The sequence below is a fragment of the Sapajus apella genome, unplaced genomic scaffold (genome assembly GCF_009761245.1).
Source record: "Sapajus apella isolate SASKATOON/1434 unplaced genomic scaffold, GSC_monkey_1.0 scaffold147, whole genome shotgun sequence".
In the NCBI taxonomy this organism is placed as follows: Eukaryota; Metazoa; Chordata; class Mammalia; order Primates; family Cebidae; genus Sapajus; species Sapajus apella.
Genome location: NW_022437087.1, coordinates 1,835,333 through 1,849,379, shown reverse-complemented (window position 1 = coordinate 1,849,379; position 14,047 = coordinate 1,835,333). Strand labels below are relative to the sequence as shown.

Genomic DNA, 14,047 nt, shown 5'->3' with positions numbered 1-14,047 from the left:
AGGCTGAGGCAGGAGAATTGCTTGAATCCAGAAGGCAGAGGTTGCAGTGAGCTGAGATCACACCACCGCACTCCAGCCTGAAGAACAGAGTGATACTCCACCTCAAAACACAAAAAAACAAAAAAAAGCCACTCATCGATGGTACACTTTAAATATAGTTTACTGTATGTAAACTACATTTTTATAAGACTGACTTTCTAAAGCACAATTTTAAGGGACTAAATTGAAGAGAATATAGGTAATCCAATATTGATGATAACTGGATTCTTCATGTAGATATTCCAATACATGAAACAGAAAAGGTGCTCAGAAATAAAATATGAAAAAAATGACTGAAATACATTCCAAAAAGGTACACTGTCTTCCAGGAGAAAGTAATAAAAATGATTAACATAAAAACCTAGAGTTGTAGGCAGAATAATGGCTCCCCGCCCCAGCAAATACTCCCATGTCCTAATCCCTAGTATGTGTGAATACATTACCGTACACAGCAAAATGGGCTTTACAGGTGTGACCTCGAGATGAGGAGATAATCCCAGATTACTTTGGTGGGCTTAATATAATCACAGACATCCTTAAAAATAGAGACATCCCTCTGGCTGGAGTCAGAAACGTAAGCAAACTAGTAAGCGAGAGGGATTTGAAGTGTAAGAGGAACTTACCCACGGTTGCTGGCTCCAAGATGGAAGAGACCATGAGCCAAGGAATGCAGGTGGCCTCTAGAAATTGAGAACAACCTCCCAGCCCACAGCCAGCAGGGAAATGAAGATCTCAGTTCTACAACCACATGGAACTGAATTCTGCCAATTATTCAAATGAGCCTGGAAGTTGACTCTTGCCAAAGAAGGCTTCAGGCTGACAGACACCTTGATCCTGGCCTACTGGGAACTGGAACTGAGATGCCAACTGAATCCAAGGGCTTCTGACCCACTGAACTGTGGCATAATACATTTGTGTTGTTTTATACTACTAAGTTTGTGGTCTTGGCAGTCATGGAAAATGAATATACCTGGCTAACAAAATTCTGAGCACGAAAAAAGAATTGTCTAGGTGTCTAGGCACAAAAAGCAAGTCTCCTACAGAAAAAGTCAAGGGTACCTCAGATGCACACAACATTCAAAATCAGGAAAAGATGAAGTAACGTTTTGAGAGAGAGAGGATCTGAGTCCTAAGACTATTATTAGTTAAGACTATTGTTAGTAAAATTGTTATTCAAACACAAAGGTAATAATTTTTTGTAAAATAAGAACAGTAATAGTACCTACCTAATGGGTAAGGATTAAACATAATGCTGTCTGAGTTAAAAGCTCAATAAGTACAATAAAATAAAAATAGTAGCATCAGACATTCATTGCATTGTTATTCCTGTGAGACACTGTCTTCAGTGCTTCAAACAAACTATCATTTTCTCCTAACAACAACCGTATCAGGAAATATTATTATGCCTACTTTACAGATGAGAAAACTGAGGTACACAGAAGTAACCAAAGGGTATACAACAGCTGCTAGCATTATTCTACATGGCCTCACCGGTATTAGAGGATACACAAGCACTTAAAGATTACCCAGGACGACAGTAAATGAATCCAAAGACAATTTGACAATGCTCTTTTAGAGAATTTATTTTTCTATTTCCAGAATAAGAAAACAAAACACAAATATCCAACTGCTAAAATCATTCTTCAGCATTAGAGAAGAAGGCAGCATGTATTAGTGAAAGAAAAACATATCTTGGGACACTTAAACACTGTCAGTAGGCAGATAAATTAGGACAACCTTTATGGAGATTTCTTAATGACTTAAAAATAAAACTATGCTTTGATCCAGCGCTTCTACTACTGGGTGTCCACTCAAAGGAATATAAATCATTATATGTTTATCAAAGCACTAGTCACAACAGTAAATATATGAAATTAACCTAAGTGCCCACCTGCAGATAAATGGTTAAAGATAATATAGCCTATATACACAATGGAATACTATTAAGCCATTAAAAAGAATGAAATCTGGCCGGGCATGGTGGCTCACACCTGTAATGCCAGCACTTTGAGAGGCCAAGGTGGGCAGATCACTTGGGGTCAGGAGTTCAAGACCAGCCTGGCCAGCATGGGGAAACCCTGTATCCACTATAAATACAAAAAAAAAAAAAAAAATTAGCCAGGCATGGTGGTGTGTGCCTGCAGTTCTAGCTACTAGGGAGGCTGAGGCAGGAGAATTGCTTGAACTCAGGAGATGGAGTTGCAGAGAGCCGAGATCACGCCACTGCACTCCAGCCTGGGTGGCAAAGCGAGACTCTGTCTCAAAACAAAAAACAAACAACAAATGCCAATTTACTCATTTTTAACCTGGAGAAATCAGCAGAAATGGTATCATTCTAGATGTTTATGTTAAAAATCATATATGAGTTTGTCAAAAAATTAAATTATGGTAGATAAATCTGCTATTACAGAAAACAAATCAAGTTCATATAGATCGTGTAGGAAAACACCGGAAACAAAGAAAAATTTAAAATGGAGAACACAACTATCAGTAATAAAAATCTATTTAAATAAATTAAACTTTCCTATTAAAAATAGAGTCTCTCTCTCTCTCTCTCTCTCTCTCTTTTTTCAGAGACAGGGTCTTGCTCTGTCACCCAGGCTGCAGTGCAGTGGTGGGATCATGGCTCACTGCAACCTTGAACTCTGTGGCTGAATCAGGTGAGCCTCTCACCTCAGCCTCCCAAGTAGCTGGGACTACAGGTGTCTGCCACTGCACCCAGCTGGTAATTTAAAAACCTGTAGACAATACAAATAACATGAAATGACTTCAGACATGTCAAAAGTAAAAAACAAAATGAGATAAGAAAAATATAAATGAAAATAAAGTGGAAGAGCAAAAAACAGGTATAAAAATTAGGAAAGAATAAACACAATGGGCAAAATTATCGTTATTTGAAAATGACATAGCTATGAAAAGTACTAAAATTAACTGAAAAAGTTTGGAAAAACACAAAACAGTTCAACAAAGTGGTCCACAACTCTGTGTGTGTGTGTGTGTGTGTTCCACTATATAAATATATTGACACATATACTAAAATTACCAGTTTTCCCAGAATTCAGCCACACTTGGTGTTAGCTGGCAGGCACTACACTAAGCGTATTACATGCATTATTTGATGCAAATCTCACCATGATCTTATGAACAAATATTCATTATTTTCCTGATTTTACAGATGAGGAAAACAGATATAAAAGACTGAAGGGATCCTAAGCCTAAAGACCTAAGTAAATGGAGAGGCCACATGCCCCTGAATGGGAAGACTCAAAATTATAAAGATGTTTATTCTTCCCTAATTAATTCAGAAAACAATGCAGTTCTGAGTCAAACTGCTGAAGCAATGTTTGTGGGGGAGGGGAGAGCTGGAAACAAACCACACAACTCTAAAGTTTTACGGAAGATCAGGTGAGAACAATCAGGAACATTTTAAAAAAGAATAAGAATTACAGAGTACTTGCACAGTTTAATAGATAAAAGTATTGAAAAGACACAGTAATTCAAACAATATGGGACTGGCACTGGAGTAGTGTTTGTACAATGATGTCATTTTAAAACCAAAGTGAGTAGTTTATTCAACAGATAGTGCTAGGGCAATTGGTTAATTGCTTGGAAAAAATTGTTAGACTGAGATCACATATTACATGTTAAAGTAAATTTCCCATGGATCAAAATACAAAACATGAACCATAAAAATACTAGAAATTCACATTTAAAAACAGAATCTACTGATTTTGATGAAGGTATGGGGAAAGGCAGGCTGGAGTGCTGCCGCTGGTGAGAGAAGCCAGCACCGAACGCTTTCTAAATGGAAATTTGACAATAGAAATTAAATGCCTGTCCCTGGCCCAGAAATTCCACTCCAGAAAATACATCCAATGAGACAATTAGAGATGTGCAATTAGAAATTTGCTGCAGTTTTATTTATTATTGTGAATCATTGGAAACAAACTGCAGACCATCAGAGGGATCTTTCAAAAATGTAATTGAGATTATGTCACTTCCCTGGTTAAAATCCTTAAATGGCTCCCACTGTACCCTGATGAAGTCCAAGCTCCTTAATGAACCATGGACGCCCCTCAAGACTTGCTGGCCTCTCCAGCTGCATCCTTGCTGCCATTAGTGCTCCCCTTCTCATCCCCAGGCCCCTCTCCACCCTCAGACCACCTCAACAACCTGCGTGGCCCACATGGCCAGTGAGACTGCACGCAAGCCTCTATTCCAAATACCTGTCATGCTGCTCTTCTGACACTGTAGGACATTCTACCATCTCAGTTCATGTACCTTCTATTTCTGGAAACCATCCCTGAACCCAAACAACACCACAGTGTAATTATAATACATCTCGACCTTACGATACCATCATGCAGTCACTCACTTCCCTGTCTACTCCACTAGAAAAACCCAAGGATGGGTGAAATGGAATTCGGGACATCAGACATGAAACTGCAGCTTTTTCTAGAGTCACGTGACAGAAAACCACTGTCCACCACTTAATATCTTCAAAACAATTCCCTTATGTTTCTGTGCCTCTGTTTCCTCAGCCTCAAAATGAAGATAAGAATAGCACCTCCTCATAGGGTTGTTGTGAGCATTAAACAACTTAATCCATATAGAACACTCAGAACAAGGTCTGGCACAAAAGCACTCCTCATATTAGTTGTTAGACACTGTTGCTGTTAGAAAAACAGATTCCTGAAATGTCACCTAATTTGACTTTAGCAAATACAGTTTCCACCAGTGGAGAAGTTGAGACAGCAGCGAAAGAAACATACGAGGTGTGCTAAGTCCATTCTATTTTCTTAGTTTTTACACATGAAAAATGACAGCGAGGGCAAGAAGTTTGCTGAAGTGTTAAAAATCCCATAGAAACAAACGAAGAGGCTCCAGGGAGGAACTTTTAAAACAAGGATGAACCAATGAACCGTATCAACTGTCAACACATTCCACAGCTGAAAGCTAAGAAGGTCAGGACTGCAGTTCCCTTGGCTTAGCTTTATACACTATAATTTTTATTTTCCTAATTAAAAAAAAAAGCAAAAAAGCCTTCTGAACATCCACTCCCTATGTAAATTCAGAGCTCGAGCCATGGTAAACCACAGAGGCAGAAATATTTATCTCCTCCAGGCTGGCTTGGCAGGCTTTACGGGAGGGATGTAAAATACAGCTGCGTTCATCTCCTCCTTCACTGTCAACAAGCAAGCATCCCCAAACCACAAAAGACAGTGGTAATAAAAGGATGCACTGGAAGCTGAGATATGTTGTGGTTTTGTTTGGAAATCAAGGGAATGAATAGAGTCAGAAGTGGTGGCAGGAAGCTATAAACTTCACACTAGATGGCCAGGACCAGGCTAGGAACTGCCAGGCAGTGTGAATTATGCAGAAAAATTGCAGAGAGACCACAGAGGGAGAGATGGCGGAAGGTGGGAAGAGGCAGCTGCTTGGGCCAGGGAACAGGTGCTGTCTGCTCGGTCCTCCACACAGGGAAGGAAACGGTGGTGTCTTCAGGAGAGAAGAGCCTTTTGGCTTTGCTCTGTGAATAAGAGGAGGAAACCACCCCCAGCAAAGTCAGGTGGGGCTGACAGAAAAGGCAGGTTTGGAATGAACATGGGGCCTGAACCTCACTGTAGCTTCGATGATATCCCCCTTTTCTTTTTTTTTTTTTTGAGGTGGAGTCTCGCTCTGTCATCCAGGATGGAGTGAAGTGGCAGGATCTCAGCTCACAGCAACCTTTCCACGTCCTGAGTTCAAGCAAATCTCCTGCCTTAGCCTTCTGAGTATCTGGGACTACAGGCATGTGCCATCACAGCTGACTCATTTTTGTATTTTTAGTAGAGACAGGGTTTTACCATCTTGGCCAGGCTGGTCTCGAACTCCTGAGCTCAAGTGATCCACCCACCTCGGCCTGCCAAAGTGCCGACTGACATCCCCCTTTTCTAATTCAATAAAGTAAACAGTATTTTCTGAACTTTAAAGGGACCTTAGGGACTATCTGATCCAGTGGTTCCCAAACTTGGATACGCCCACTCCCCTGCCATAGTTATCTGGGGTGCTTGTTGAAAATGCTAGTTAATGAAAGAGAGAAAGTAGGATAGAGGTTACCGGGGTCTAGGGGGAGGGAGCAGGGAGTTAACAGAGCTTATATTGAGGTGATGAAAAAATTCTAGAGATGGGAGATGGTGATGGACGCACCACAGTGTGAATGTGCTTAAAGCCACTGAACTGCACGCTATAAAATGGTTAAAATGTTGGGAGGCCAAGGCGGGCGGATGAGGAAGTCAAGAGATCGAGACCACTCTGGCCAAGACAGTGAAACCCCGCCTCTACTAAAAATACAAAAATTAGCTGGGCGTGGTGGCGTGCGCCTGTAATCCCAGCTACTCGGGAGCCGGAGGCAGGAGAATTGCTTGAAGCCGGGAGGTGGATGTTGCAGTGAGCTGAGATTGCACCACTGCACTCCAGCCTGGGTGACAGAGCGAAGCTCCGTCTCAAGAAAAAAAAAAAAAAAGTTTTGTGTGTGTATCTCTTACCAGAAAAAAAAAAAAAAATCTGGCAGAGCTGAAAGAAAAAGAAAATGTTGGTGATGGAGCCCCAGCCCTACAGTATCTGGCTCAGTGGGGCCCGGAAATCACCACATTTTTAAAAGCACCACAGGCGATTCTGATATAAGTATTGAGGATAGCATTTCAAAAATGGCACTTTGGTTATTTTTTCAAAAGACTTCTTTTAGAGATACATACTGAAACAGTTATGAATGAAATGATCAGGGCGTAGTGGCAGTGGTGATGGTTTTGATGAAACAAGAGTGGCCCTGGGTTGACAACTGTTGATCTTGGGTTGTGAACATGACATGGTGGTTCATTACACTGTTTTATCCTTTTTTAAATGGGTTCGAAATTTTCTATGATTAAAAAGAAAGTTACAAAGCAAGACTTCACAGGTGGGGGTCATTCCCAACTAACAGGGGAGTGTGATTAAAGGAAAGGAGGCAACAGGCAGTTTGCTGTGGGCTAGAAACAGCCTGAAGTCAGTGTGACTGAAGCATCCCGCTCAAGGCAAAACAAGGAGGTGGCCAGACATGAGGCTGGGGACCGGGAAAAGTAATAATACCCTGCCAAGTCCTGTTGGCCATATGAACCCACAAAAATCTGGGTGATGGGGAGACATTTGGATATTCTGAACATTGCAAAGAAAGAATTAGACTTGTGCCCTGCCTAGATAGGGAAGCAATTGAGAAGCAAATTAGAAAGCTGTTGCAGGTGTCCTGGGAATTGATTTCAGGACGTGTACAAGGATAGTAGCTTGGATGGGGAGGAGGAGATGGGACCAAGAAAGATTTTAGTAAATGTAGCCAGCACCAGTCAGTGGCTAATTACACTTTAGAGAAGAACAGGAAGGAGCCACGAAAGACTCCAGGCTCCTAGCTGGGGCACCTGGATGGACTGCAATCCTATTAACCAAGAGAGGACATACAGAAGGATTATCAACTGTCATCTAACTGTGTTTTGAAAACAAAAGATCTTGGTAGGACCCACCATTCTAGACAGAGGACTCCGTGACCTTTCTTTTGTGACAACTACACACTCTCTCCCAAGTGTCTCAAACCCTTTTCTTTCTATAGTCTCCTTCCATTACAGAATTGTAGGCGAACAGAGATGGGAGAAGATTCCAGCGGCATTTAGCCTAATGCCTTCCTTGTATAGCTGGAAGGTCTACAGATATTAACCTACTGGTCCAAAATCCGGTTTTTAAAATCTGTTTAAGACTGTCCTAACTTCAAAATGAAAAACCACACACACACACGTACACACTTTTCCATAAGCTTCACTACCCGTCTTTACCGTTTCCTTTAGTACTCAAATACCCACTGCTCCATTTCCTTCTTTTTTGGAAATTTATTTCTGAAATCTCCACAATGTTTTATTCTCTACCCTTTGAATAATATTACTCTAAAATTCACTGAAAAAGCCTTTCTTGTTAATAAAACAGCCTTTTCTCATTCCTTGTGGATTTTCCTTGTCTCTCTGTGAGATTTGAATCCTATTTGTGGCTTGCCTCCTTAAACTCCTCCCTCCTTTGGTCTCTGGAATAATAAGCTTTCCTGGGTCTTACTCTTCCCTCTCTTCACTACTTTACTCCCTCACCGTCTTCCTCTTCTGATTCCTCCTTCCTCTAAATCCCCAAGCTTCTGTCAGGAGCCCAACACTCTTCTCTTTTTACTCAAATACTGTGAAGCCATTCGCCCTCACACGGTCCACAGTTTCTTCTGTGGTTCTAGCCAGCCCTGACAGTGGTCCACGTGGAGAAGTCTGTGTGTGATGTGCCAGCTATGTTGGCCCACATCACTTTGCCACATGTGCCTTCTCAAAGAGAAGTAACCCGCACTGCCCTGGGGCCCATCACTGGGCTGGACCACAGTTAAAAGGGAGATTGACAAATGAGAGTGGATTCTGAAAAGCACGGGAGGTTGGGAAGGGATCTAAAAACAACAGTGCATGAAGACTGCTGAAAAGACTAAGAATGATGAGCTTGGGAAAGACAAAGCTCCCGGGATCCATGGCAGCTTTCTTCATATTTGTGAAAACTTGTCACATGGGATGGGGCATAGATGTATTTTTTTTTTTCCTGCATCAGAGAACACGAATTAGGAAGTCTATTCTGTCTCAACAGGAGAAAAACATCTTGCAAATAACTTGGATTTTTTTAACACAAGAATGAGGTGTCTCTTAATGCAGTGAACTCTGCCCATTGCTGAAAGTGCTGAAGAAACGCCCGCTCTGAGAGGGAAAGTGGCCAGATTACTGCTGAGTCCTCTTTTCCTCTGATGCTTGGGGAATTGCTGTCTTCATAGATAGCCTGTCAGCACCAAAGACTTCACGTGTTTGACATGGAATCGGCTGTTCTGCCCAATTCCTTGAGTCTGTCATTGGTGCTGTTGGTCTTACAGGTTCCTGGACTAGAAATCTCAGGGCACCTTTGATTTCTTGCTCTCTTTTTGTCCCTATATAACTGCCTCCAGAATGCTTCTTTGATTTGCTCTTGATTTTTAATTTCCACTGGCACCGTTACAGTCCAGACTCATCAAATCACATATGATGGTAGTCATTGGATTTTTGAGTTGGAACGAACCCTGGAGAGATCAAGCCCAACCTGCTAATTTTATAGGTAAGGAGAACAAGACATAGAAAAGTTAGACTTGTCTAAGGTCATGTAGTTCGCAGGGGTGGTTCTGCTCCGTACCTTGTTATTTCCATTTCCCTATGATCACTCAGGCCACTAAAGCATTTCAACTTAAATGATTTTATAGAGATTGACTATGACTTACCCATGGAATGACTGGTTTATTTGTATGATGCTATGATGGTTCTCAGTCAAATCACAGGTGTTAAAACCTAGAAATCATCCCCAATATCTTAAGTGTAACAGACCACTGGATCTGCTTTGAGTTAAATAACACTGTTCTTTTCTGTGCTGCTCAGAGATACTGCCAAAGGAGGACTGCTGAATTGTGAAATAAAGAAAAATTCTAGCCAGCTCAAGCTCTCCAGAGTCTGTAAATCCAGGTCATTTGGATATTAAATGTATCGCTGTACTCCAATAAGTACAAAAATTACATATATCATGTTAACTGGCTATGCCATGATTATTCCCATAAAAGGTCCCGGACTCACGTTGGTTCTTCTGTTGCTGTTCTGGTCTCTTCTAGCTCTTGTGCTTGTTTCAGCCAAGGCAATTTTGCTTCCACTGGACTTTTTTCTAAGAAAAAGAGAACATAAACAATGAGCTTAATTACTATTAATCATTAAGGAATTGGATATATGATTATATTGGCTGAAGATCTCACTTATAAAGAGGTCGTGTTTTTCAAATGCAAGTTGAGTTCCTTAGCACAGTACATTAGGTGGCTTCTGGAATGAATTAAACATTTCTGCTGTATTTTAAAAAAATTAATACATTATTAAAATGCAACCAAAATGATCACATGATACAGTTGAATATGCTGTCAAAGTTAACATAAAAATGCCTTTTACAAATCAATACCGATTTCTGTTGTTCACACACTGAAGCTCTTACTTCAGCCATATCAGCCTGCAATCTTTGGTCACACTTTGTTTTTGCACTTGGAATGCAAAAATTGACAGAGAAAAGCAAATAACATGGAAATTAAGAAAGTTGCGGCAGGATGAGAGAGTCTGTGTTATAGTTTGGTCAAACTTTTACTGTTGTAGTTGTTGAGGGAGAAGATTACCAATGACATCTGGCATGGAGGAGCACACTGTTGCCCCTTTCTGTCCTTTGAAGCCTCCTTGATGGGAAGAAGGAAATAATCTATCTATGAAGTGAGAAATAAAAATAACTTTGGGATGCTTCAAGGAAACTACAGACACTATGTAAGTGGCTATGAAAGTATCATTAGTGCATAAGGAAGGAGAAAAGACTTCACTGATGGAGTTGTATGGCAACTAGTGATTTTTCTGCAAGATAGACCTACTGAAAAAATATTTATTGAATGGCTAATTATGAGGCTATTTGTATGAATAATGAACCCAGAAATAACAAAGGAGAATTTTCCCATTCTCTCTCAAGTACTAAGGAGGAGCCCTTCTTACTAATAGTTGGGAATAATCTTTTTTTCCATTTCAAGATGTAAGATGCTTTTCATGAGAATGGTTAACACTAAAGAAGATGGAAAAAACTAATAAAACTAAGTACAGAGAAGACCATAAACAAGAGAGGTGATGCCAAATAATCCTATCCATGGATGCTACCCATTTCTGCTCTTTCATGTAGAACAAATATGAACTACTGGAGAGATTATAAATGCATCCATAGATCTCCACTGGGAACTGGAAGTTTTCATTCATTCCATGCATTAGTACACATGATAAAGATGACATCATTCCTCCCTCAAAAATCTTACACTCTAGTGGAGAGGTGGGTACAAAGAAGAATGAGAATCTTGGGAAAAGTCAATAATTTCCTCCTCCTCCTCTACTTCTTCCTCTTTTTCTTGCTCTTCTTTCTCTTCCTCCTTCTACTTTTCCTTCCCTTCTTTTTTTTAATCTTCCTCCCTCCATTCTTCTTTTTCTTCAAGGGAAGGACTACATTTAATTTTCTTATGTCCACCAAGAAATGTTAGTATGAACCTAGATAGATAGGAGCTACTCTATCTGTACTGAATCAACAGGAGCTGTTTTCCCTCCAGATGAATAATTCACATATATCCAACTTTTTTATCTAGATGGGAAGGTGTATTGCAATTTGTCAATAAAACAATTTTTATAAGAAAGTAGTAAGTTGAAAGGGAAGTGCTACAATATTGGAATGAGAGCTGGAAAATACCATTTGATTTGAATTTACAATGCACCACAGACTTACCTTTTGGTTTATAACACGGGATGGGAATGACACATTCTTCTTTGATGTGTAACTTCAGTTGTGGATTGCAGCCCCCAACGTGCTCTCCATGGTGGTTAATACACAGAACAACCCGATACCGTAACCCTCGGCCACAAGTCACTGTGCACTTCAAAGTAGAAAAAAGAAGCCAAGGCATTTAAGAGAACCACAAAGGCATTATTTTATCATATGCAAAGGAGAGCCATTGAACTACATAAATATTAAACATAAAAGACTTTTAGACAAATTTTATGTAAGGAAGGGTGCAGAGGCTAATATTCTGTGATGCTTGTATTTCAGGGCCCCTCTTTTGTACAACCTTGTTCCACTTCTCGATTCAAAGGGTATTTAAGGTGAGATCATAGTCCAAGAAAATGAAAAATGCCCTGAAATCTTACTGCTCAAATATCAAAGAAATTTGTTACAAGTTCTCTCAAGCTTGATTAAAAGTTTAGGTGATCCTGCCCAAAATAATTTTTGAAGATGAATGAAAACTTTCTGAACTGTCAATAAAAATATAATAAAATTCTGACCAATGATGCCAGAGGATTATGTTTCTATTCTGTCTATAGAAGTCAGTCTTGCAAAACTGCTGTCATATAAGAAGGCCATCGAAGAGTAGTTCACCAAACAGCGGAGAAAAAAAAAAACTATAGATGTATCCTGATTCATCTATAACTATGACCACCTGCAGTTAAAATTAATAAAAACATTATGCTTTTTTTTTCTGAATTTCTGTGAAGTTTGTGTTGTCAGCATTTTTTTCTTGGATTATTTGTTTATGATTTAAAAGTTACTCTTGTCTATGAGTGGAATGTTTTCATGTCATACAAAAATATAGAATATCTTTTCATTTATCTGTGATATGGTTTGGTTCTGTGTCCCCACCCAAATCTCATCTTGAATTACAATCCCCATAATTCCCATGGGGAGGGGCCTGGGGGGGTGATTAGTCCTGGGTGCAGTTTCCCCCATATTGGTCTCATGAGAGTGAGTGAGTTCTCACAAGATATATGGTTTTATAAAGGGCTCTTCCCTCTTCATGCTCTCTTCTGCTAACTGGTGAAGAAGGTACTTGCTTCTCCTTTGCCTTTCACCATCACTGTAGGTTTCCTGAGGCCTCCCCAGATATGTGGAACTGTGAGTCAATTAAATCTCTTTCCTTTATAAATTAACCAGTCTCTGGTAGTATCTTTCTAGCAGTGTGAGAATGGACTAATACAAACTGCATGTTGGGGACCATATATACGTAGATACGTGTATGCATTTAAAAAAATTAATAGACTATATTTTCTGAGGACCATTTTGGGTTTACGGAAATATTGAACAGAGAGTACAGAGAGCCCCCATATTTCCTTTCACCCCTTTTCCCCCTATGATTTTCCCTATTAACATCTTGCCTTAGTGTGGTGCCTTTGTTACAACTGATGAACCAATATTAATATATCATTAACATAACTAATATATCACTTAATATATCATTATTAAATATTATCAAGTCCAGAGTTCACATTGTGGTTGCGGTCAGCTTTTTAAAATTTGTAATTTCTTGTAATTTCCTTTCTTACCTAAATAAACAATAAACATTCTCTTTGATATCTAATATTTATGTTTTATTTTCTTTTTGTTTTTGAGGCATCCCCTCCAATCTGTACAAACTTCAGACCTCACCAATTCTAGATCCACCCCAGGGAGGGGCTGAGAGCCCTTGGTTGCCTTTGGTTACTTGCTATGGGACAGGAATCTTTTTTGTTTGTTATCTCATGAATCCTCCTGATCCCCTCGAAGATCAGTAGCTTCAGGCTCATTGAACAGATAAGCAAATAGCCCACCATCTAAGGACCTTGCTCAAGGTCACCCAGTTCCTAACAGGCAGAGTGGAATTCCCTCCCAGAGCTATCTATTGCCAAAGCCATGGTCAAGCCGCTGCTTTACAAAGCTTGTAAATTCTCTTCTGACACCCTAAGTACTTTGTACCTGGGTGTCCCTGGGGACAAGTTTCAAAGACATGTTTCAAGGATATGGAGGCTTTTCTCAGTGTACACACAACAGGCAGAATATTGGGAAACCTCCCTAGTTCATCATACCACTCTTGAAACCACTGAACAAATACTTTAATGAGTTCAGTGAAGTTTGATATTACCCTATTTTTGGAAAATCGACTCAACTACCCCCAAATTTATCAACTTAAGATATATAAGACATTGAGGGGCTGTTTTATATATGCCATGAAAGAAAGAAAAAATCTACCCAAAGAGAAAGAAAACAATATAAGATATAACAATACTACAACTGTTTAATCCAAAGGAGTATCTTCTCCTTTTAAACCACCTTTCTGGAAAGCTGGACGCTTCCCCCAACGGCATTGTCAGTGTTTACAACATTCCAGAACTCATCTGTGGAGCTGCATATGTTGTCAAGGATGAAAAATCCTCATCCCTGAGAATATATTTGATTTTTTAGAAAGTGAAAAATTTTAAGAATGAGGTATGGTGAATGAGAAGAGTTAACACCCTCTATTCTGGTAATATACGAAATGATAAAGTCATGATATTTATGAGGATGGAGGGTGATAGAGAAGCTCTAAAGCCAACACAGAACATACGGCTTC

General features: G+C 39.9%; 1 protein-coding gene across 5 annotated transcripts in view; it reads right to left on the bottom strand.

Annotated features, from left to right (window-relative positions):
* Positions 1 to 14,047, bottom strand: part of ADAMTSL3 (ADAMTS like 3) — a 361,855-nt gene that overhangs the window by 118,314 nt on the left and 229,494 nt on the right. For all 5 annotated transcript variants that reach the window (XM_032264821.1, XM_032264819.1, XM_032264822.1 and 2 more), the window contains exons 14-15: positions 11,416 to 11,563; positions 9,708 to 9,792 (exon numbers count right to left, since the gene is read on the bottom strand). In XM_032264821.1, coding sequence (XP_032120712.1) covers positions 9,708 to 9,792; positions 11,416 to 11,563 — 233 coding nt within the window. The remainder of the gene's footprint in view (positions 1 to 9,707; positions 9,793 to 11,415; positions 11,564 to 14,047) is intronic.